Source organism: Dasypus novemcinctus, chromosome 24 (genome assembly GCF_030445035.2).
Source record: "Dasypus novemcinctus isolate mDasNov1 chromosome 24, mDasNov1.1.hap2, whole genome shotgun sequence".
In the NCBI taxonomy this organism is placed as follows: domain Eukaryota; kingdom Metazoa; phylum Chordata; class Mammalia; order Cingulata; family Dasypodidae; genus Dasypus; species Dasypus novemcinctus.
The window spans coordinates 33,438,033-33,464,169 of record NC_080696.1 but is presented as its reverse complement, the minus strand read 5'-3'; the positions used below and the strand labels follow the sequence as shown (position 1 = coordinate 33,464,169).

At 45.7% G+C, this 26,137-nt stretch overlaps 1 protein-coding gene and 1 pseudogene across 2 annotated transcripts in view; one reads left to right on the top strand and one right to left on the bottom strand.

The window, feature by feature from the left end:
- The first annotated feature begins 4,036 nt into the window (after window positions 1-4,036).
- On the top strand, window positions 4,037-5,204 carry LOC101425852 (SWI/SNF-related matrix-associated actin-dependent regulator of chromatin subfamily E member 1 pseudogene; annotated as a pseudogene).
- A 10,024-nt stretch (window positions 5,205-15,228) lies between these two features.
- POFUT1 (protein O-fucosyltransferase 1) overlaps window positions 15,229-26,137 on the bottom strand; it is a 35,703-nt gene continuing 24,794 nt past the window's right edge. For both annotated transcript variants that reach the window (XM_058286877.2, XM_058286878.2), the window contains exon 7: window positions 15,229-18,569. In XM_058286877.2, the coding sequence (XP_058142860.1) occupies window positions 18,381-18,569 (189 nt within the window). In that variant the 3' untranslated portion in view covers window positions 15,229-18,380. The remainder of the gene's footprint in view (window positions 18,570-26,137) is intronic.

The window sequence follows — 26,137 nt, the reverse complement described above, 5'->3', positions numbered from 1 at the left end:
GTTCTTCTGTGGGAATCTGTGTTTGTTTTTGTTGCATCATCTTGCTGTGTCAGCTCTCCATGTGTGCGATGCCATTCCTGGGCAGGCTGCACTTTTTTCGCGCTGGGCGGCTCTCCTTACAGGGCGCACTCCTTGCACATGGGGCTCCCCTATGCGGGGAACACCCCTGTATGGCGTGGCACTCCTTGCACGCATCAGCACTGCGCATGGGCCAGCTCATCACACGGGTCAAGAGGTCCTGAGTTTGAACCTTGGACCTCCTATATGGTAGGTGGACACCCTATCCGTTGGGACAAATCCACTTCCCATCTTTGTGGTTTTAATGAACCCCACTATTAGCAGCCCCACCATCCTGGTCCTGGTCACGAGGATTACATTCCTGGATGGTCACCTCCTGGAAGGGAACGAGGGTCCCTCAGGATATAGTCACTTCCCTTTCCCTCCCCTAAGTGGCAAGGCCATCTCTGGTGTCTTGGGCCAGGCACAAAGTTGGCATTTGATATGGGAGTGGTCAATCTGTTAGGAAACATTTACTGAACTGAGTATGTATAGGGTATCACTTTAGAAGCAACAAGACCCTGAAGGGGCTATGACATGGAGTTTGCACTGGGCTAGTACTCCGGAAGACTGGGACAGAATCCTAGATATGCCAATTCTGTGTGGCCTTGGGTGAGTCGCTTTCCCTCTCTGAGTCTAAGTTTCTTTATCCACAAAATGTGCATGGCTCCTACTGGATAAGTTCACAGAATTCCTGTGGGAGAGTTGGTAATGAGATGCAGCAGTGAAATGCTTCTGTACTCAGGGGCCATATGGGAGAAGCATGGGGATTATTCTAAAGGACCTCTAAAGATTCCTTATAAGAATGGGGGAGTGTGGAGGAGGACAGAACTTCATTCATCCCTGGCTGTAAAGCAGGGTACTGCAAACTTCCTCTCTCAGTTTTTTTGTCCCAGCCCTGAAAAAAGGAAAATGTTGTATGTTCTGATACCTAAGGAAAAAATGTGAATCACACTTTTAACAATAAAAAACAAAGTCCCCAAACCTTAGAAAGTACTTCAACTATACTTATGAAAAATTACCTTTGCAGGATAAATTCTCTACCTTCCCCCCCACCCTACACTGTGATGTGGGACATGACTTTCAGGGATGAGCCTCCCTGGTGCCAAGAGATTATTACCAAGCATTAATCAGTGATTCATTTGGAGAAAAACCTTGATCACAAGGGGGAACTATTAAATAAAATAGAGTTTTTATGGCTAAGAGATTTCAAAGTGAGTTGAAAGAGCATTCCAGAGGTTATGCAAGTCTCAGTCAGACTTCACAAACTGCCACACTGAACAAAGCCTCAAACAGAAGTGTTCCAGGGAAGTGGACTTGGCCCAGTGGTTAGGGTGTCTGTCTACCACATGGGAGGTCCATGGTTCAAAACCCGGGCCTCCTTGACCTGTGTGGAGCAGGCCCATGCTCAGTGCTGATGCGTGCAAGGAGTGCCGTGCCACACAGGGATGCCCCTGCATAGGGGAGCCCCCTGCACAAGGAGTGTGCCCCATAAGGAGAGCTGCCCAGTGCAAAACAAAGTTCAGCCTGCCCAAGAATGGCACCGCACACACAGAGAGCTGACGCAGCAAGATGATGCAACAAAAAGAAACACAGATTCCCGTGCTGCTGACAACAGAAGTGGACAAAGAACATTCAGCAAATCGACACAGAGAACAGACAACTGGGAGGGGGGGGAAGGGGAGAGAAATAAATAAAAATAAATCTCCAAAAAAAAAAGTGTTCCAGAGGACCCTAGGGACATCTAGACACCACAGGCAAGCTATGCAACCACATGAAATCAACACCCCCTCAGTGGGGACCATCTAGTAATAGATTAAAAGCTATTTCCTCAATATAACATAGTTATACTCATTTATAAATCCCCTAATCATGACTCTTCTACTTCTTTTATCTGACCCTATAATTTTCGATGTACTTGTTAAGTATAGTTCTCAGAAACTTAAAGCCTTTGGGTTGTTCTTATGCCAGTTGAACCCTGAAACCCAGCAGATATGCAGCCAACTCCTACTCTCCCGTTCTTCACACCTGTCCTGAACAACTAATAAAATAATGATGATGGACCAGCCCCATCCCAAAAGTGAGAAGTATATTCAACTGCAAGCAAAACAATTCTATTCCTCCGCTCATAATATCTACATTCCTTCTCAGCCTGAAGCAGAGTGGACATTGTCCCAAATCCCTCAAGACTGAGGAACAAATAAAAATAAGGGAGAATGCCACTGCTGACTAAAGCAGATTTATTGTTATTGGAGTTTTTATCTTGTGTTAACTGAGTAACTTGTATCATTGCCATAAAAAATAAAATGTTAAATATAAAAAAATTATCAGGGAAAACAGACTTGGCCCAGTGGTTAGGGCGTCCATCTACCACATGGGAGGTCCGCGGTTCAAACCCCGGGCCTCCTTGACCCGTGTGGAGCTGGCCCATGCGCAGTGCTGATGCGCGCAAGGAGTGCCCTGCCACGCAGGGGTGTCCCCCACGTAGGGGAGCCCCACGCGCAAGGAGTGCGCCCATAAGGAGAGCCGCCCAGCGCAAAAGAAAGTGCAGCCTGCCCAGGAATGGCGCCGCCCACACTTCCCGTGCCGCTGACCACAACAGAAGCGGACAAAGAAACAAGACGCAGCAAATAGACACAGAGAACAGACAACCGGGGGAAGGGGGGAATTAAATAAATAAATAAATCTTTAAAAAAAAAAAATTATCTTTGCAGACAAAGCTTGTATTAGTCAGTGGATGCCAAAGAGAGGTCCTCATAATAGTTGGCATTTATTGAGCGCTTCCTGTGGGCCAAGCACTGTGCTAAAGGCTTTATGTCCTATTTTACTTAATTATCATATGTCTTCCTCTTAAGAGGTAGGGACTGTTATTATCCCAATTTTACCAGTGAGAACAGAGGCTCAAAATAATTATCCAGAGAGTAAGTGGCATAGCCAGATTCAAAGTGTGTTCTAATCTGACATCAAAGTCTATGACTTTGGCCTCACCTGAACTTGCAAATGGTCTTGACTGTGGACAGCCTCTGCCGGCCGCTGAGTTTAGCTTGGCTTGCTCAATGTTTTATAAAATAGAGAATTGGCTGTCAAGTTTAAAAACCAGGAGATTTTCCCATCAAAAACTGGGTTTGTCAGCTTCTCTCTCTCTTTAAAAGATTTATTTGGTTTATTTATTTATTTCTACCCCCTTGGTTCTTTGAGCTCGTCATTTGCTCTCTATGTCTGTTCATTGTGTGCTCTCTGTGTCCGCTCGACTTCTTTTTTAGGCAGCACCGGAAAGCAAACCCAGGACCTCCCATGTGGGAGGTAGATGCCCAGGCACTTGACTCACATCTGCTCCCTGCTTATTGCGTCTGTCATTGTGTTTCCTCACTTTGTATTTCCTTGTTGCATCATCTTGTTGCCTCAGCTCACTACGCCAGCCTGTCACCTTGCTTGTCTTCTTTAGGAGGCATCAGGAACCAAACCCAGGGCCTCCCATGTGGTAGAGGGTCACCCAACTGCTTGAGTCACATCTCCTTCTTTCTCAGCTTCTCTTGAATTATCTTTCCTGGGTTCCCACCAGGCAATAACTGGCTGAAGGGAGTGGCAGTTGTTCCTGTTGTCAGTGGAACATCTGCAATCTACTTTGGCACATGTACCACCTGCCTGATGCATTCACTTTCATTGCCTGCCTGGCTCTTAGATTTGAGTTTGTGACTCCTGGGTCCACACTATTTTTTTAGGAGGTACTGGGGATTGAACCCAGGACCTCATCCATGGGAGGCACGCACATAACCACTGAGTTACATCCCCACACTTTCTAATATATGGAGCTGCCTTCCAATGTAGTGAGCACCCCGTCACTGGAGCAGTGTCTCTCTTTCTCTCCCTTTTTTTAGAAGGTACCAGGAATCAAACCCGGGATTTTGTACATGTGATGCAGGAGCTCAACCACTGAGTCATATTCATTCTTAAGGAACTGGGAACTTAATCTTCCAAAATGTCAAAAAGACTATCTTATGCTCTGCCTCACGCCCCAGCTCCTACAACATAAATGCCCAGCACCCCAGGGTTTCTGGGGTACAATCCATACGGTCATCTCGCCTCCAGCAACTACAGGCTGGGAAGGAATCCCAGCACCAACAGCTGGGTCACAGCATCCCCTGGGATTGCGATTCCAAACCCCCACAGCCACCAGCAGCCGCCAATGCCTCTTTCTGAGGCGCAACAGAAAGGTCGGGGACTAAATAAAGGCTCCCAACCCTGGCCTAAAGTTGTGGGAAATCGGCAAGATTATGGGCGGCACGTGATGAAATCCCACTGATGAATAGAAACAAGAAGATTGAAGTGAGTATGAAGCAGAGACGTCGGAGTGCAATGAATCTATGAAGGAGTGTCATAATTCCCCGCGGACCTTGCTTATCTAAATGCAAAAAGCATTGGAGCTGCTTCAGAGGGAGAAAGGAGAGCCTCACTTTCAGCCTGCTGAAGGCCTGGATGATTGTGATGGTGACTTTTCATTGACGCATACAGCTACCGCCCCTTGCCAGAGGTACCACCACCTCATTTACAAAATCCTGAGTGAGAGGGTGGTGCCAGACCTTTGGTCTGTTGTTACCACAGCTAGAATCCAGTCCTTAATGGTTCATCAGTGAGAACTTGAAACTGAACTTCTTCAAGTAGAGAAACAGCATCAGGAAAAGGAGAGGAAACTCCTGGAAAGAACAGACTCACTTGACAATGAACCTAAAAGGTGATGTGGTTTGAAAGTAGGAGCAGATCTGGAGATCATGGCAGCTGCATTGCACAGGCAGAGGAACAGGCCCGCAAAGGGCAAGAGGAAAGGGAGAAAGAGGCAGCAGAACAAGCTGAGCACGGTCAGAGCAGCCAGCAGTTGATCAGACAGAAGAAAAGAAGGAAGATGCGAGCATTCCAGTGGAGGAGACACCCCATAAAGAAGTAACAGAATGATGAAGAAGGCCCCTCAAGTGCGGATGAGAGAGGGGGCAGGAGGGATCGCAGCACAGGAGAGGACCCAACCAGCGGTGGTGACACTGGCTCAGAGAGCAACAGTGTCACAGCAGGGGGGGCCACCAACGGATCCCATACCAGAAGAGGTGCAAAAAGAATACAAGTTACCTTGTTTTGTGTGTTTCAAAAACTTTTAAAAAATGGGGACTTAAAAAAAACCAGCAGAAACAAAACCGTAAACTGAGGATAGATGGCCACTTGGTGGGGACGTTGAAGAGGTAAATGGGGGCAGTGGATGTGGCGTAAGCAATTAGGCTCCTGTCTACCATATAGGAAGCCCATGGTTCTATTCCTGGGGCCTCCTGGTGAAGGCAAGCTGGCCCACGTGGCAAGCAGGCTCTAGCGGAGAGCTGGCCCACACGGAGTGCTGGCCCACGCAGAGTGCTGGCCCACACATAGAGCTGGTGCAGCAAGATGATGCAACAAAGAGACAATAAAAGACACAGCAGACCAGGAAGCTGAGTTGGCACAAGAGATTGTGTGCCTCTCTCCCACTTTGGAAGGTCCAGGATTGGTTCCTGGTGCCACCTAAAGAGAAGACAAGCAGACACAGAAGAACACACAGTGAATGGACACAGAAAGCACACACCAAGTGCAAAACAATGAGGGGTGGGGATGGGGAGAGAAATAAGTAAATAAATCTTTAAAAAAAGAAGAGGCAAATGGGGGAAGTGGATGTGGCTCAAGCGATTGGGCTCCCACCCACCACATGGAGGTCCCTGGTTTGGTTCCTAGTGCCTCCTAAAGAAGACAGTGAGCTGGCATGACAGGCAGGCCCAGCAAGGTGATGTAACAAGAGACACAAGAAGGAATACATAATGAGACACACAACAAAGCAGGTGAATAGGCACTTCCCTCCCACATCAGAGGTCCTGGGTTCAGTTCCTGGTACCTCCTAAAAAAACAAAAGAAGATGAACAGACACAGCAAGTGCAAACAATGAGGGGGTGGGGGAAATAAATAAAACAAATCTTAAAAAGAAAATTATAAAAAGAACATGCTTTTAAAAAAAAACAAAGAGGGAATTGGAGCATAACATATAGTCCCTTCCAGCCCTGCAAAGTCAAATATTTCTTTAAGACTTTGCAGCGCATATTTTTTAAAACTAACTTCCCCTCTAGTCTCAACTTACTGTTTCAACCTTTCCTTTCTCTTCACCTTGGTTTCTTGATATTTATATATTATTAATCATATTATTATACTGTATGATTTCTTGTAAGCCTCCTCAAATCCCTTTTGGAACAAGGTATTGGGAACAAATAAATCCATATATAAATATTTACATGAATGGCTTGGTTCCAAGGACTGGAAAGAAACAAGAAGAGTTATCTTGCTTTCCCTAAGATGATCGGGCTCAAGGAGATTAAGGGGAGAAGTGGTCAAGAGTCTGGTATGCAGCAGCTTCGAGCAAGTGCCCGGGGCTTCCAACTGACTCAGGAAAGGCAGCCTCAAAGTTTTATTTCCCACTCTATTTAAAATACATTTTTTAAATTTTAGACTTACTGTGGCAGTTTTTTAAAAAAGGCTGCAGATTCTTGACACACCTTCCATTAGAAAGAGGCACCTATGTTGTCCTGTCATATTTTATTTTTTATTTTTTATTTTTTTTTTAAGATTTATTTTTATTTATTTCTCTTCCCTTCCCACCCCCGGTTGTCTGCTCTCTGTGTCCATTTGCTGTGTGTTCTTCTGTGACTGCTTCTATCCTTATCAGTGGCACTGGGAATCTGTGTTTCTTTCTGTTATGTCATCTTGCTGCGTCAGTTCTCTGTGTGTGTGGCGCCACTCCTGGGCAGATTGCACTTTCTTTCACGCTGGGCGGCTCTCCTTATGGGGCGCGCTACTTGCGCGTGGGGCTCCCCTACGTGGGGGACACCCCTGAGTGGCAGGGCATTCCTTGCACGCATCAGCACTGCACGTGGGCCAACTCCATACGGGTCAAGGAGGCCCAGGGTTTGAACCGCGAACCTCCCATGTGGTAAGCAGACACCCTATGCATTGGGCCAGTCTGCTTCCCTTATTTTGTTAATCTGGGTAGATTTGGGCTGATTTGACCAACAGAGTAATGCAGAATTCTTTCTATGTGGCTTCCAAGGCTGGGTTGTCAAAAGACACACAGCTCTGCCTGGTTCTCTTGGAAAGTTCTCTCTCGAGATGCTTCTTCCTGGCCTATTTGTTCTTGGAACACAGCTTCCACATCGTGAGGAAGCCCCAGGTATGCTGTGAGACCATGTGTAGGTGTTCACTGGCCTTAGCTGGGTCCAGCCGTCTAGGCAGCCAAGCCCAGGCGCCCAAAATGCAAGTCACCCCCAGCTATTTCAGCCTCCCAGCTTAGGACCCAAACATTATGGAGCAGACTCAAACTGATTCTGCTGTGCCCTCTCCAAATCTGTGAGCATAGTAAAAGAATTGCTGTTTTAAGCCACTGAATTTGGGACAGTTTACATAAAATTGGAACAGTAACCCCAAAAACATGACAAACCATTCAAACCATAAAGAAAAACATAGAGTACAAGTGGAAAGTTCCCTTTCACATCTTTCCATTCCACGTCCCCTCCCTAAAAGTAAACACCATTAACAATTTGAAGTATATCCTTCCAGACCTTATTCTACACATTTATGTATATATGTGCAAATATAAATATACAGATTGTGTTTCTTTTTTTAAAGTGCAATTATAGAAAAAGGTACCTTGCTTTTTTCTATTAGTAGTATATCTTGGTGATATCTTTAAATTTACAAAAGAACTGGACTAGATAATTCATTCTCATCACACGGGAGCCAGCCTCAAAGAGGGCCCTCAATGACTCCCACCTCCTTGTGGTCATATCCTTGTATGCTCCCCTCCCACATTGGCCTGTGTGGCCAATGGAACATGGTATAAATGATGGTATGCCACTTTTCAGATTAGGTTATAGAAGACACTTCAGCTTCTGCTTTAGTCCCTCATTCTCTCTTTCCAGATCCCTTGTTCTTGAGAACACCAGCTGCTATGTCCAGAGCAGCCCTATGGAGAGGCCCACATGGTGGATAACTAAGGCCTCAAGCCAACAGCCATGTGAGTGCACCATCTTGGAAGTGGACCCTCCAGCCCCAGTCAAGCCTTCAGATGATGCAGCCCTTGCCAACGTCTTGACTATAACCTCATGAAAGACCCTGAGCCAGAACCACCCAGCTAAACTGATTCCAGATTCCTGATCCTTAGAAATGACATGAATGATAAAAGTCTGTTGTTTTAAGCTGCTGAGTTTTGAGGTAATTAATTATGTAGCGATCAATAAACATGGTTCAAAAATGTTTTAAATATAAATATAAAAAGAAATATAGAAGCAGTTCTCAATCACTCCTACCTCTAGCCACCTTGTTCTCCCTCCTGGTGCCAACTCACAGTAAGTACAGCTGAAGCAATGTGGTCTGCCCTCTCGGTAGTTGTAAAATCATACCCTTCTTTCTCCACGGGAACTGGGCCATTGGCCCTTTCAGTCTAGATGCTACCTTCCTCCGCCAAGGCCTCAGATATCTACAAACATCCCCACATCCTGTCTCAACTGAGGGTGGGGGCCTCCCCTCCTAGCACACTAGTGGAAAACATTACCTGGCCTTTTCTTCGACCCACAGAAATCAGAAATCAACCACTCACTTCCCCACGTCCAGTCCCAGCCGATTTCCCTGCCCTTTTCTCTCACTGGGCTCACCCCTCATCCTGGTCCAGCCCCGTACCCTTCACTCCAGCAGCTCCTTGGGCTTTGGGATGGAGAGACTGAGAGTATGAGACCTTGACTGGCAAAGAAGGAGAGAGGGGCTGCAAAGAAAACCATGACCCACATGTTTTCACTACTCTTGATCACCCTGGGAATCCATGGCCCCCTTGGGGACCACATCTCAACCCTTGACCCCTTACAAATAAATGGAGGTCTGATTCCAACCAAATCTCCTTCCTCTAGTATTAGGTAGGAAATGAAGTGAGACCATTTAGAAGAAAAAAACAGTTCCTGGGGTTGAGGCACATGAGAAGACTGCTCTTTGGCAGGCAAGGACAGAACAGCAGGCTGGATGCATGTATGGCCCTCGTTTCTCTGGTACCTGGCAGGGCCAGCCTCTTTGAGAATGACATAGGTAAGGGAAAGGTAGGTGCCCATACTGCAAAGCTTCTATGAGGTCCTAGAAAATCCCTCCCTTGAGCACCAACCCTAATTTTCAAAAGCTATGCTTGGGTGGGGAGGCTGCCAGATTACACCACCAGTTTAGTATTCCTGTGCCAATCAGGAGGGCTGTGTTTTTGTTTGTTTGTTTTGCTTGTTTTTTTGAGGTACTGGGGGCCAGAGATTGAACCTGGGACCTTGTATGTGGGAAGGTGGTACTCAGTCACTGAGCCAATCGGCTTCCCGGAGTTGTTTTTATTATTTGTTTTTGCTTGTTGTTTGTTTTTGTTTTTTTTCAGGAGGCACCAGGAACTGAACCCGGGACTTCCCATGTGGAAGGCAGGCACTCAACCACTCGAGCCACATCTGTTTCCCTGGTGCTCCTTTTGAAGAGGAGTTGGGAATAAGGGTGGTATCCTGTGAAGGAAGGCCATGTTCTGACCCAAGGAAATAGAGCCAAGGCCTGTCAAGAAAGAAGAGGACTTTTCCTACCAACGAAATTGGAGTACAAAGGGACCAGAATTTCTTTCCCCTCTCCCCAGTGGGTAGCAGCATGGGTCTCTAAGAGCTGGCCAGGTGCTCCTCCTTGAGGGTACTGGTGGTGACAGTGAGGCAGTTGTCTTTATGATGCTCTGCTCTCAAAGAAGTCTCGGGGTAGAGGGTTGGGGCTGCAGTCCCCAGCACCCAGGGGAGGGAAAGTGTGGCTGCTGCTGCTGCTGTGATGCCTGGGAGGCCTGGACCTGGGCTTGGGCTTGAACTTGAGCTTGAGCTTGAGCCTGAGCCTGAAAGCCTGAGAGCCTGAGAGCCTGGGTCTGGGCAGGGGCCACTGCTGCTGCTGTTGTAGCTGCCTGCATTTCTTGCATTGACAACCTCAATGTTTATTATAGGTTAAATGTATTATAATCCATTAATAATATGGAATATTATGCGGCTGATGAAAGAATGAAAAATCTACATTTCTGATATGGGAAAAGCTTTCAAGTATATTATATTAAAAACAAGAGCCAGAACAGTATGTTTGTGTCTGTGTGTTTTAAAATAACATACACAAATGAATGCCTAAAGATGGCATGACAGGCTTCTGCAAGGCTTACAAGAAACAGTTTGCATGGGAAGCAGATATGGCTCAATGGATATAGGAGGTCCAGGGTTCGATACCCAGGACCTCCTGGCCCGTGTGGTGAGCTCGCCCATGTGGAGTGATGCCGCCCTCCTTGCATGTGGCCTCCACACAGGGGTGCTCTCTGTGCAAGGAACACAGCCTGCATGGGAGGGCAGACCGCCCCGGAGTGGTGCAGCCCACACGAAGAGCTGATGCAGCAAAATGACACAACAAAAGAGAGACACAGAGAAGAGACAATATGAGACACAGAGAACCAGGGAGCTGAGGTGGAGCAAGAGAATGGTTGTCTCTCTCCCACTCTGGAAGGTGCCAGGATGGGTTCCCGGAGCTGCCTAATGAGAATACAACAGACACAGAAGAACACACAGAAAATGGCCACAGAGAGCAGACAATGGGGGTCGGGGGGCAGAAGTAAGGAAAGAAAAAAAGAAACAGTTTGCAGTGGAGAGGGGTCTGGGTTGAGAGGGAGACTTATTTTTCACTCTACAGGTATATTTTTTATACTTTTTGAGTGTCTTACCTTGAACATGAATTTATTTTCATTAAAAATTTTGAATAATGTACACAGACAGAGCTCTGCCTTTTGGCCCTGCCCTCAGAGGACACCATGGAGCACCGTCACTTACAGATGGCTCAGGAGGCCCTGGCTCCTGAAAAAGCCCCTGTCCCCACCTTCTCCCTTGCTTGCTTGTTCCTGACACACAAACAACTCCCAAGATCTGATCACACACACTTTAACAGTCTACTCTGGCTCCCCAAGGGCAAATGCCAAACCTGTCTCATTTGGCACTGAATGTCCTTGATACCTGCTCAGACCTTCTTACCCTCCCCATCCTGATCTTCGCCTCCCCCAGGCCCAGCACTGCTCCCTGCTCCCTATAAACTTCATTCTTTTCCTGTGTTTTCATGTCACAGTTGTTCCCCTCAAAGTCATTTTAAACCTACAGTCAGAGGAGCCGCCCTGAAGCCCAGTTCTGATTGTCACTGACCTTGCACCCTAGCCTTCAATGGCTCCCCATCGCTCCTAGGAATACAAACTCTTTACTCTGGAATGCAAGGCACCACCCCCTGCCATGTTCTTAGCCCAAGCAAATTTCCAAACTCTTCCCCCAATCCAGTCAAACTAGTTTTCCTCCTTCTAGAATGCCTTTCCTTCCTCCCACATGTACCTAGTGAACTCATACCCATCATTTAGCTCAGCACAGCTCTTCCCCACGAATCCTTTCTGCCTTGCCAAACAGCAGTCATTGTATCTTCCCACAAGACTTTCTCTGCATATCACTTCATTCAACCCATATAAAACAGGCACCTTCATAAGCCATGCACTGGGTTAGGTGGTGGTGTAGGGAAACATGGTCTCTGAAATAAAGAAACCATGGTCCCTGTTCTTGGGGGACTCTCTGATCTGGTTGGGGAAAAAGATGCTAACAAAGTCCTCTGGTAAGTGACATGAGGAGTTATGGGCACTGACTCTTGTACCATACTTCCTGCGTTTGCATTCCAGTTCTGCCACTCACAAGCTGTGTGACCTTGAGCAAGTTATTTCACCTCTCTGGGCCTCAATGCCCTTATCTATAGACTAGAGATAATAGGAGGACCAACTCCATAGGGCTGTCCTGTGATTTAGATGAGTTAGTTTGTGTAAAGGGCTGAAAACACAGCCTGGCACGTGATAAACAATACCTGTTGCTATTGTGACAATTTCGAAATTGGCTATTTCAAGGTGTGGGAGCTCCGATCCTGCTATATTAGTGAATGGTTCTAAAAAGAAGGAAAAGCCTCACTACCAGAACAGAGGTATGAAGAGTAAGGGCAGTATGAATGGACAGTAGCTCCTCTCTTGCAGTAATTTCCGTATTTATCCCCACCCAGACTCTCTGAGCCACCTGCCTGCAGGATGGGCATAAAGATGAAGTTGAGTAAGGGGCTCCAAAACTTCCGGCACTGATGCCCCCTTCATAACTGCTGCCACACTGGAGCAAACCCATGTTATTTTTATAATTTTCTTAATATTTTTCTTCAAATCAACTCACTTTGTACAACTTCAATAAATTTCTTAAAAGGAAACTTTAAATCACTTCTGTAACTGGAAAATCAACCATACAAGGTACCTGTAAAAAATAAAGACAATGGAAGCAAAGGGATGTTACTAAGTTTCAGCCAGCTAATGCCTGCTCTGGATTCTCAGGTGTTAATGAGGCGCCAGCACCAAACTGAGACTTTCTCCTAGGCATTGTTAGTGGGACTTAGGAAAAAAACAGAAAATTCTCTTCCGTTTGTGCTCTGATCCTCCTAAACCATCCTGCCAGAAAGGGGGAAATATCCCCCACATTCCAGGGAACGAATGCCTGCTGAACGGCTCAATGCGTGGCTAATTCTCGGAGGGGCTGGGGGGAGGTGGTAGGGAGGTTTGCAGATGGGGTACCCTTTCTCCCGCAGTCTCGCCCCCTCCAACCTCCAGGTGGGCACTGCTCCCAGCTTCTGCTGAGTCACTTGGGGAAGAAGGAGGTTTCTGGGAAATGCCTTTTGTTTCTTTCTTTCCTGCTATTTACCTGGCTATGCTTGGGCTGAAGATCAATAAAGGATTAGATGCAAAAACAAACCAAACCTGCTTGCCCTTAAATAATGCTATTTAAAGGGAAAGGTCCCAATCCTGAAACAAACCAGCTTTCAAACAAGAGTTTGAAGTAATTCTGACAATATAATCCACAGTTCAGGGTTTGCCTTCCAGGCTCTGGTTTTCTTCTGTCAACTCCACCAAGGACAGAGAGAGAACTGAGAAGGATCTTCATTTTCAGGCCAGTGACAGTGTCTTCTTCCTCTTCCTTTTCTTCTTACTCACTAAGCTTCTTTTGAAGGGTACAGAAATCAGAAATGAGAATCTTTTTCTTCCTCCCTGTCCTTTCTCTCCTTTCCTGATCCCTCTTCCACATTTCTGAAGGCTCTAGGGTGTACCAGGACAGGGTTGGCAGCCCTGGGTTGTTTGAACACCAGCTTCTCCATTACTGCTGAATCAACAACTTACCTCTACTAGTACTCAATATCCCTTTTTTTTTTTTTAAGATTTCTTTCTTCCCACCCCCTTTACTCCTCCCCTCTCCCCCATCCTGCTGTTTTGCTGTGTCTATTCACTGTGTGATCTTCTGTGTCCGTTTCTTTTTCATCTCCTCTTCTTGTTTTCTCCTCTAGGCTTCATCAGGATTCAATCTTGGGGACCTTTGATGTGAGAGTGAGGTTCCCTGTTGCTTATGCCACCTCAGTCCCTGGTTTCTGTTGCACCTTGCCTTGACTTTTTCCTGCATCTCCCTTTTGTTGTGTCATCATCTTGCTATGTTGCTCACTGTGCGGGCCTGGCTCACGGCATGGGCACTCCTTTACCAGGAGGCCAACCTGGGTCCTCCCATATGGTAGACAGAAGCCCAACCATTTGAGCCACATCCATTTATCCCCTCTCCCCTGTTGTTTTTCACTTGCTTTTTCTCTTTGTCTTCCTTATTTCTTTAGGAGGCACTGGGAGATGAAACCCGGGACTTCTGATGTGGGAGGGAGGTGCCTAATTGCTTGAGCCACTTCCGCTCCCTGCTTTGTGGTATCTCTCATTGTTTTTCCTCCCAGTGTCTCTTGTTGTCTCATCTTGTTGTATCTGCTTGCAGTGCCTGCCTGTCACATCAGCTTGCTGTTTTCTTTAGGAGGCAATGGGATCCGAACAAGCAACCTCCTGTGTGGCAGGTGGGAGCCCAATTGCCTGAACCACAACTGCTTCCTTCAATACTCTTAATTGCCTTTGTTTTATTTATGTAAATTTGGCTTCACTTGTCAAGAAGATCTATAAAATCAAAGGGTTTGATAAGCTAGTTGCATCCACCCGTTAGAGAAATGTCAATATTACAATGCAATCTTTGCACTGGGCCCCTCCTAAAAGTGGCTCATGGACAGCGCTTAGTGGAACCCTTCAAGACATCTTCATGACCCCACAGCATCCCCAGGGCTTGCCAAGAAGGGCTTGCACAAGCACTTGTAGGCCCACCACATCTTTCAGCCCAGCACTTTGCAAACTAGCTCCTGGAAGAGTTTGTTCTAACTGAGCCCATGACCCCATCCCTAGAATCAGCAGGTCTAGGGTGAGGCCTAAGATGCTGCATTTCTAACAAGCTCTTAGATGATGCTGATGTGACTGGGCTGAGGACCACAATTTGAGCATTCTACTGGGCATCAAAATCACTTGTAGATGCTTGTGAAAATGTAGATTCCTGGGCACTACCCAGTGGACATTCTCATTCCTTAGGCTGGGTCCTAGAAATCTACCTTATCAGCCAGCAGTCCAAGGAAGCTTGGGGACTGCCCTTTGAGAAACACTGCCTGGACCACCATGAGCACCTATACCTCACAAGTGAGGCATAAACAGGTGAGGTGATCTGTCTTAGGGCCACTTTGCAAATCAGGGACCACTCCATTCTCCCTATTGCTTGGGTCCTAAGCCTTCAAGTAGCCAGGACTCCTCTCTTTCCCCCATTCAGTCTGTCAGCAAATCCTGTTGGCTTGTCCTTCAAACATATTCAGATTTTCTTGAAAAGGCTCCAGGAAACAGACTCAGTGGTAGGAGGGTAGATGAAACAAGACTGGTAAAATGTTAATAATTGTAGAACTGGTAGTTCATTTTATTATTTATAATTTTTATGCATATTTGAATTTTTTCCATAATAAAAGATTTTGTTTGTTTTTAAAGTATTTGACCCAACAAATATATTCCTGGGAATTTATCTTATGGAAAATTTTAGACACAGAAAAACCCTTATGAGTGAAAATATTTTTTAAGTGGTAATAGTGAAAATTTGGGTATACATGGAATTCTAATAAAAAAGGACAAAGTAAATTATGGGACACCCCTCAGTGGAATTTTATATCATTAAAAATGTTTATTCAAGTTATGTGCGAACATAGAAAATATATTATGAATACACTCAAGTGAAAAATCAGGATATTAAATTGTATATACTACATGATTAAAACTATACAGACATCTTTTTAAAAGACTGCTATGAAAAAAATAATTTTCTATCTCTAGAACTGGGCCACTTCCAGTCTTCAATGCAACAGCCTCTGTCTGGGTTTCCTCTCACCTGCATCTTTGCTCTCCAACAGCCCAGCACAGAGGTCTCCCTGCTTGGCCCTTCCTGCCTTCCACCTCTTTTCCATGCAGCAGACAGAGGGGGGAATCTTCAGAAATGTCAATCAGATCAAGCTGCCGTCTGTTGGGAACCCGACAAAGGCTTCCCATCTCTGAATAAAAGCCAAGTCTAGACCTTGCCTCAGCCCTCCAGGCTGTAAGATGTCCGTCCACCTGGCTGGCTCTGACCTGCCGCTCTATAACCTGCCTTGCTCCTGCCTCCCTGCTACTCTTCAGACAGACATCAGCTTCAGGGCCTTTGCATTTGCTGGTCCCTCTGTGGAGAATGCTCTGCCTCGTTACCAGGAGCATTCTCCCCCTCAACAGCAGCTCTTCAGAGAGGCTTTCCCTGAGCCCCCTATCTAAAACGCACCGTCCCTCCCTCTACCCTCCCCTTGCAGCCTTTGTTTTTCTTCATAGTACTTTCGACACCTCCCACAGTACGCTTGTTGATTATGTCTCTGGCTTACTAGAATGCCAGTTCCTTGAGAATGGTTTATCTGTCTGGTTCTCTGTCGTGTCCCTAGTACCTCTACAGAGCCTGGCACACAGAAGGTGATCAATAAGCACTTGTTGAATCAACAACTCGAACTAAATAATTACCCAAGGAAACTGTAAGCTTAGTGTGGGCTGTTTCTTGGGTGCCTTCTCCTCCCTGAAACCTGCTGACAGTGTCAGGCCACAGCAGGTACCCAGTGGAAACTAAGGTGGCTGACACAGTGCAAACCACATTCTGGAGCCAGCAGTGGGTAACAGACAAGCTTTGGGAGGTCGAGTCCTGGCTTAACACCACCAGCTGGGCAGCCTTCAGTAAACTATGGGAATTCTCAGAGCATTAATTTTTCCCTGTGGAGAAAGAGAAGGACAAGAGTTCCTAGTTCCCAGGGCTGGGGGTGGGGACTAAACAAGATAATACCCATAACACTCTTAGCAAGCACAGGGCCTGGCACAGAGTAGGTACGTAACAAGAGGCAGTTGGATTAATCAACAGCCACACCCATGCATTTGTGTGCATTTGTCTCTTTCAAGTTTACAAGGTGCTTTTATATATATCCTTTATCTGATTTAAGTCTTTCAACAATCCTTTTGGTTTTATCACTATTTTATAAGTGAGAAAACTGGGTGGAAAAGGGTAAAGTACTTGCCCACAGACCACAACTGAATCTGACTATGGTCGGTTGCTCTCTGCTCAGAAGATCAAGCTATTAGTACTGCTGATGCTCAGCCAGATGAGTTGCATGGCCCGTTAGTGGCCCCACACTCAGCGTGTTCCTTGTGTAAAGCTGTGACCTACAAATAAAATCAGTCAGTGAGCCCTACTCACCACTCTCAGCAACTCCATGGAGACACATCAGGTCCTGCTTCTGGACAGATAAACTCTCAGAGTCTGACTGGATTTAAAATACTTTACTGTTTTCCTGAGAGAGAGAAACACAGGAGCCCTTTCTGTATAGTTCTTCCCACTTAGGCAGGCAGCAGCTCTGAGTAGCACTTGCCACCTTTGTCACTCTCCAAAATTTGACCTCTGACCAGTTTGCCCTTGACAAAAAAGCATTTCCTCCCAAAGGTCATCAAGGGGAAACCCCTGCACGGGGCCTGTGGGCCTGGCTCTCCATCAAGACCTCCTCCCTCTTCCTAGGACCGAAGGCTGAGGGAGGTCATGGGGCAGGGAAAAGACGAGCAGCTATTAGCCATGGAATTTTAAAACCATAGTCAAAAAATCACAGACTCAGGAGTCAAGGATTATTTAAAACTCAGCATCTGAGAGATAGAAACTTATGACTTTTAACACCACAAGCCTCATGGGATTGGCAGAGATTATACTGGATGGGAAGGAGCTGCTTCCAAACTGGGAATTCTGATGCTCCTGGCCCCTGAATCTTCTTCCTGACCAGAGGCTCAGCCAACACTCCCCTGTGGGAATATGGTCTGGGTACTCTGTCTTCAGCAGGGAGGCAAGACAGGGAATAGGCTTTGTATACCAACCTGATGGCAAAATTCTCCTGACCAGGCAGGCCCCTTTGGGAGAGAGATCAGAAGGGGAGTGGGTAGCCTTCAGACGGAGTTCACCAGGCCAAGAAGCCCTGGCCCCATGATGTGTTCTGAGACCCTGATGGCACCAGGCTTATGGCAGGTCATCAAGAGGGAAAAGACTTGGCTAGCAATACCACAATCGCCCGCATGGTGGCGGGTGCCCCTGCCTAGCGCCCAGTCATCTGCGAAGCACTGCACAAAACCATGACTGACAATCTACACTTGCAGTGTTTGCCATGGAGGAGGATTTCATGCCCCAAACCTCAGATGCGGCTTAGGAAGGCAGGGACAACAATGGCTCTAGGGTCAGCCAGTGGGGATGGTCCAAGGGCCACTTTGAGATGTCACCTGGAAATGTGGCCAATATACCCACTCCACCTCTGATCTCATCCATACTCAGTTAAGGTCACTTTCAGTCCCTACATTAATGGATGTCACTGATTTTTTAAAATGGGAGTTCTAGGGTAGCCATGATTTTGTATCAAAACTATAAAAATCTCTCTCTCTATAAAAACCTCTCTAAAGAATTTGACTTCGCAGGCTGTTCAGATGCAGGGCAGACCAAAATACAGAGGTTACACTGCTCTGCTGATGTGAGAAGTTCCCAGAAGAAAGAGCAGGAAGCACGTGGGAAGGGGGAAGTGCTCCAGCCCCAAGCAGCTTAGACTTTCTGTGCTCTTGGAGACAGAATGTCTTTCTCCTCTGGGAAGTCCCTGGTGCTGTTGTTCTCTTCCCTGGCAGGCAAGAAAAGGAGACTGAGTCTTTGGGGATCAATCTTGGAAGCATCTCTGGCTGCCAGGCTTGGCTGGAGGGACCGGCTCAGAACGGTGATGTGCTATAGACAGGATCAGAACTCATCCCGCAACTGAGGAGGGCTGTCCATGCCAAAGAAAGATGATGGCCGTCCCTGGAGATCCCGTTCCCGCTTCACAAAAGCAGTGAATGAGGAGACACAGTTGCCAATAAAGTGCTCTGCTTGGCTGAGGACGTACAGGTCGATCTGGGCCACATCAGGCTTTAGGCTCACCACCTTCACCTGCAGGAGCAAGGGAAGAGCCTATCAGTCAGGGTGGCTACAGGCCTCGGTGACCAGCTCAGCCAAGGCCAGCCTTCTTCCCTTAAACTGAAATTATGGCCATGAGACGGGAAGCAGAGAGGACTGAGGTGTGGAGTCAGATGTGGAGAGGAGCGCCCCCCACAGCTGCTCACGCCCACACCCACTTAGCACACCTTGCTCCCAACCCCCACCCCCAGCCTCAGCAGCGAGGAGACCATTCGTTCGCATCTTAATATCTCTGCTTGTGCTGCTCCTGCTGTCTGGAATGCCTTTTCCCCAAAGACTGAAATCCTGATCATACCTTCAAGGCTCCACTCAGGTTCTATGTTCCCCCTAAAGCCCTAGCCTGACAGGATCCCCTGACAGCACCTCCACCCATCCAGTTCTGCAGCCTGGCTGTCTCCCTCTTCCAAGTACTCCACCTCCAAACCAAAAGACCTGTCCACTCTCTCCCCAAGATACTCCCCAGAGGTGACCCCTGCTCTGAACTGGATCACCACTCCCTGGTCCCAGCCACCACACCTGCTACCTGACAGACTATGAGAGACAGACTACAACCTCCTCACTGGTCTCCTTGCTGCCTCTCTTGCCTCTCTTCTGCTCACCACTGAGCAGCCAGAGGGAACATTCTGAGGCCTCCCTGCTCCCATCTCCTCCCACCCTCACCACAAGCTGAACAGCCTTCAATGGTGCCCCACTGCTCTTCAGATAAAGGTGACAATCTTGAATGTGGCCTACAAGGCCCTGCTCAGGCTGCCTCTCCACCTCCTCTCATGTCTCCCCCAAATCATTCCCTCAGCTCCAGCCACTACCTACCAGACTTCCTCCCTCTCCAGGACTTGTGCATATCCCTCTGTTTGGGGTGCACCTCTTTGCCTGTTTAACTCCACTTTATCCTTCACTTCTCAGCTCTAGTGTCACACCTCTTTGAGGAAGTCCTCCCTGGCCACTGGGTCTAGGCTGGCTGCTCAACGCTCTCACAGAATTATGTTCCTTTACTTCAGAGCACACATCTCAGTTTGCAGTTTTCACTCCTTCGGGATTATCTGATTAACGTCTGTCTCCTGCACCTGATGAGGGTTGGGGCTGTGCTGTGCCAGGGCCTGGCACAGAGCCTACCTCAATAAACATCCACTGAATGGACAAGTTAATGAAGAATCCCCAAAGCTCCTGGACCTTTCTTATAGAACATATTATAGTCTCGTGGCTGAGTCTAGACTGTGAGGCCTGGAGGATAGAACCACATGCTATTTTTCAGTATCCCTGGCTCAGCACTGGCTCAGCTTAAAGGAGAAACAAGGCTTGGTTCAGGAGGAAGGGTGGAGTTGGAGCCCCTAGAGAAGAGGGCTAAGGAGTGGGGAAGGGCAAGAACAGCAGCACGGGAACAGGAAATAGAAAACGGCAAGTGGCTCAAGGTGTAACAAACGCATCAACTCTAAAAACTCACAAAAAAACTCCCTGGGACTCTCCAAATGCTTAACCTTAGCACAGAGGGGGTTGGGTGGGTGTGGGCAGAGCTGGGGCAGAAAGTGCTTTGCTGTTACATGAAGATTTCTGATGTAACAAGACTCATCATCATGCCATCTGGATTGTGGCAAAGAAAATAATACTCATTCACCATGGCCAAAATCCCCCAAGCAATATCACCATGTCCTGAGATGTACCTACTCTATGTCATACCTACCATTACTGAGCTTTGGGACCTCTTGGGTAAATTCTATCCCTTTTTGGGGCTTTGTTTTCCATAGCTAGAAAATGCAGGTGTTGAGTTAGAGGACCCCCAAGTCTCTCCCAGCTTGGGTACATTCTACCTATAAAATGGGTGATTGAGAGACCAAAGGCCACTGACTCCCACCTCTTCTACAAGGTGAGATAACAGAGAGAAAGGGAGCCCTTCAACATAAAGCTGAAAATTTCCCAACCCTTACAAAAGACATAATCGATATCCAAGAAGGTCAATGTACTCCTAACAGAATAAATCTGAATAGACATATTCCAAGAATGTCAAATGCCAGAGATAGAGAGAATTCTGAAAGCAGCAAGAGAAAAGCAATTCATCACATACAAGGGATGCACAATAAGACTAAGTGCCAGTTTCTCATCAGAAACCATGAAGGTGAGAAGGCAATAGTAAAATATATTTAAGATACTGAAAGAAAAAACCTGCCAGCCAAGAATTCTTTATCCAGCAAAACTGTCCTTCAAAATGAAGGTTAAAGTTTTCATAGATGAACAGAGATTCAGAGAGTTTGTCATCATGAGACCAGATTTACAAGAAATATTTAAGGGAGTGTTGCAGCCTGAAAGGAAAAGACAGGAGAGAGAAGCTTGGAGAAGAATGTAGAAATGAACATTATTAGTAAGGGTAACTAAAAGGGTAAAAAGGCACAGGAAGCAGACTTGGCCCCAAGGATAGGGCATCTGCCTACAATATGGGAGGTCCGCGGTTCAAACCCCGGGCCTCCTTGACCCGTGTGGAGATGGCCCATGTGCAGTGCTGATGCGCACAAGGAGTGCCCTGCCACTCAGGGGTGTCCCTGACGTAGGGGAGCCCTGCGCGCATGGAGTGCGGCCCGTAAGGAGAGCCCACCCAGCGCGAAAGAAAGTGCAGCCTGCCCAAGGATGGCGCCACACACACGGAGAGCTGACACAACAAGATGACGCAACAAAAAAGAAACAAAGATTCCTGGTGCTGCTGCTAAGGATAGAAGGGGTCACAGAAGAACAGACAGTGAATGGACACAGAGCAGACGGGAGGAATAAATTTTTTAAAAATCTTAAAAAAAAAAAGGTAAAAAGGCAGACAACAGTAAGATATGACAATGGAAAGCCAAAGGATAAAATGGACAAAGCAATGCCTTTACAGTAATAACACAGGATATTCATGGACTGAATTCCCCACAAGGCAAAGAGTGACAAAATAGATTAAAAAAATATAAGCCATTTATGGGAAACAGACTTGGCCCAGTGGTTAAGGCGTCCGTCTACCACATGGGAGGTCCTTGGTTCAAACCCCGGGCCTCCTTGACCCGTGTGGAGCTGGCCCATGCGCAGTGCTGACGCGCACAAGGAGTGCCGCGCCAAGCAAGGGTGTCCCCCGCGTAGGGGAGCCCCACGCGCAAGGAGTGCGCCTGTAAGGAGAGCTGCCCAGCGTGAAAAGAAAAGTGCAGCCTGCCCAGGAATGGCGCCGCCCACACTTCCCGTGCCACTGACGACAACAGAAGCGGACAAAGAAACAAGACGCAGCAAATAGACACCGAGAACACACAACCGGGGGAAGGGGGGAATTAAATAAATAAATAAATCTTAAAAAAAAAAAAAATAAGCCATTTATATGCCGTTTACAAGAGACTCATCTTAGATGCAAGGACAGAAATAGGGTGAAAGTGAAAGGTTAGAAAAAGACATTCCACACAAATAGTAAGCAAAACAGAGCTGGAGTAGTTATGCTAATATTGGGCAAAATAAATTTTAAATGCAAAACTGTTATAAGAGATGAAGAACATTACATATTAATAAAAGGAGCAACTCATCAAGAAGAAATAATTATAATAAATATCTATGCAACTAACCAGGGTGTTCTAAGGTATATGATGCACACACTGACAAAAATGAAGCAGGGAGTGGATGTAGCTCAAGTGGCTGAGCACCTGTTTCCCATGTACAAGGTCCTGGGTTTAATTCTGGTACCTCCTAAACAAACAAACAAAAAACTGAAGGGAGAAATGGGTATCTCTACAATAATAGTTGGAGACTTCAATGCACAACTCCCATTATTGGATAGAACACCTGGACAGAGGATCAATAAGGAAATTGAGCTTGAGTAATGTGATAAATGAACTAGAAATAACAGATATATATAGAACTTTGTACCCCAAAACAGCAGGATATACATTCTTCTCAAGTCCTCATGGATAGATCCTTCTCCAGGATAGACCATTTGCTGGGTCACAAAATAGGTTTCAATAAATTTAAAAATATTGAAATTATACAAAGTGGTTTCTCTGATCATAATGGAATAAAGCTGGAAATCAGTAACAGGTAGAGAAAGGGAAAATTCACAAATATATGGAGGTTAAAAATATACTTTTTTTTTTGGCTGTAACATGATTTTTTTTTCATTTTTTAAAATTCTTTTATTTCATTATTTTTTAAGATAATATAAATCACAAAAAATACAATATACTCTTAAAACAATCAATGAAATGGCAAGAAAAATCAGGATATTTATTGAGACAAAGGAAAACAAGAACATAACCTACCAAAACCTATGGGATGGGTTGTGGCTCAACTGATAGAGCGTCCGCCTATCATAAAGGAGGCCCAGGGTTCAGTAACTAGCGCCTCCTGACCCATGTGGTGAACTGGCCCACGTGCAGTGTTGCCATGTGCAAGGAGTGCTGTGCCACGCAGGGGTGTCCCCCGCATAGGGGTGCCCCACACACAAGAAGTGCACCCGCAAGGAGAGCTGCCCTACATGGAAAAAGCGCAGCTTACCCAGGAGTGGTGCCACACACACTCAGAGCTGACACAGCAAGATGATGCAACAAAAAAGGCGACACAATTTCCCAGTGCTGCATGACAAGAATGCAAGCGGACACAGAAGAACACACAGCAAATGCACACAGAGATCAGAAAACAGGGGAGATGGGGAGATAAATAAATAAAATAAATCTTAAAAAAAAAATCTATGGGATGCAGCAAAGGCAGTGATGAGAGGAAAATTTATATCCCTCAATGCTTACATTAAAAAAGAAAAGCTAAAATCAAAGATCTAATTGAGCACCTGGAGGAACTAGAAAAAGAACAGCAAACTAATCCCAAAGAAGGCAGGAGGAAAAAAATAACAAAGATTAGAACAGAAACAAAAGAAATTGAGAAAAAACAAAACAAGAGAGAAGCAATAAAACCAAAAGTTGGTTCTTCCAGAAGATCAACAAAAATTGAAAAACCTTTAGTTAGCTACTAGACTGACAAAGAAAAGGAGAGAGAAGATGCAAATAAATAAAATCAGAAATGAGAGAGAGGACATTATGACTGACAGCACAGAAATAAAGGAGAACACATGAGAATACCATGAACAACTGTATGCCAATAAATTAGACAACACAGATAAAATGGACAAATTCCAAGAAAGACATGAAAAACCTACACTGTCCCCAAAAGAAACAGAAGACCTCAACAAACCTGTCACAAGTAAAGAGATTGAATCAATCATCAAAAACCTCCCAAAAAAGGAAAAGCCCAAGACCAAACAGTTTCACAGGTGAATTCTACCAATCAAAGAAGATTTAATACTAATCTTGCTCAAACTCTTCTAAAAAACTGAACAGGAGGCAATGCCATCAACCTCATTCTATGAAGCTAAAGTCACTTTAATACCAAAGCCAGATAAAGACACTACGAAAAAAGAAATGACAGACCAATTTCTCTAATAAATATAAATGCAAAAATCCTCAACAAAATACTTGCTAACCTAATCCAACAGCACAGAAAAAGAATGATCAAGTGGGTTTTATCCCAGGTATGCAAGGGTGGTTCAACACAAGAAAATCAATCAGTACAATACACCACAATAGTAAATTGAAGAAAAATCACAGGATCATCTCAATTGATGCCAAAAAGGCATTTGGCATTTGATAAAATACAGCATCCTTTCTTAATAAAAACACTATGGTAGATGGGACTAGAAGGAAACTTTCTCAACATGATAAAAGGCATCTATGAAAAAACCTACACCTAACATCATACTGAATGGTGAAAGACTGAAAGCTTTCCCACTGACACTGGGTAAAGGCAAGGATACCCATTGTCACTACTGCTATTTAATATTGTGTTAGAAGTTCTAGCTAGAGCAATTAGGAAAAAAAGAAAAAAGAAAAAGAGAAAGAAAAAGAAATAAAAGGTACCCAAACAGAAAAAAAGTAAAATCTGTGCTATTTGTTGATGATATGAACCTCTACCTAGAAAATCCTGAAAAATACACTACTAGAACTCATAGATGAGTTCAGCAAAGTGGTGGGATACAAGATTAACACAAGGTTTCTATACACTACTAATGAGCAACCTGAGGAGGAAGTCAGGGAAAATTTCCATTTACAATAGTGACTAAAAAGAATAAAATATTTAGGGATAAACTTAACCAAGGACATAAAGGACCTGTATTCAGAAAACTACAAAACATTGCTAAAAGAAACCAAAGAAGACCTAAATAAATAGAAGGACATTTCATTTTCATGGATTCGGAGACTGAATGAAGCTGGAGGACTCCCATTTCCTGACTTTAAAGCATATTACTGGGGAGCAGTTGTGGCTCAACTGATAGTGTCTGTGTGCCACATATAGGGTCCAGGGTTCAATACCCAGGGCCTCCTGACCCATGTGGTGAGCTGTCCCAAGCACAGCGTTGCTGCATGCAAGGAGTGCTATGCCACACAGGGGTGTACCCTGTGTAAGGGTGCCCCACGTGCAAGAAGTGCGCCCTGCAAGGAGAGCCGCCCCATGCAAAAAAAGCGCAGCCTGCCCAGGAATGGCATCACACACATGGAGAGCTGATGCAGCAAGATGATGTAACAACAACAAAAAAGCGACACAGTTTCCTGGTGCCGCCTGACAAGCATGCAAGTGGACACAGAAGAACACACATCAAATGGACACAGAGAGCAGACAACGGGGGGGGCGGGGAAGGGGAGAGAAAGAAAATAAATCTTCAAAAAAATAAAAAATAAAGTGTATTACTTAGCTACAGTGGTAAAAACAGCATGGTACCAGCATAAAGAAAAGCATAGTGACCAATGGAATCAATTTGAGAGTTCAGAAATAGACTCTCACATCTATGGTTAAGTGATATTTGAAAAGGCTATCACATCCACTCAGCTAGGTCAGAAAAGTATGTTCAACAAATGGTACTAAAAGAAATGGATATCCACATCCAAAAGAAAAAAAGGACCCCTATTTCACGCTTTATACAAAAATTAACTCAAAAGGGACCAAAGACCTAAATAAAAGTATAAAAGAACAATAAAACTCCTAGGAGAAAATGTAGGTAAACATCTTCAAGATCTTGTGATAGGGAAGTGGATGTGGCTCAAGCAGTTGGGCACCTGCCTACCACACAGCGGTCCCAGGTTTGATTCCCAGCATCTCCTAAAGAAGATGAGCAAGACAGCAAGCTGGTGTGGTTAGCTGATGCAATGAGATGACGCAACAAAGAGACACAACAAGCGGAAGTGGAGGTGGATTAAACCACTGAGCACCTCCCCCTCACATGGGAGGTCCCAGGTTTGGTTCCCAGTGCCTCCTAAAAAGAAGATAGGCACACAACAAACAGATAGAGAGAGCAGACAGTGAGTGCAAACAATGGCGGCGGCAAGGGGGGAAATGAATAAATAAAATAAATCTTTAAAATAGAAAAAAAAAGATCTGATAACTTGGTGGTTTCTTAAACCTTACACCCAAAGCATGAACGATGAACGAAAAAACAGAGAAATGGGACCGCCTCAAAAGTAAATGCTTTTGTATTTCAAAGGACTGTCAAAAAAACAACC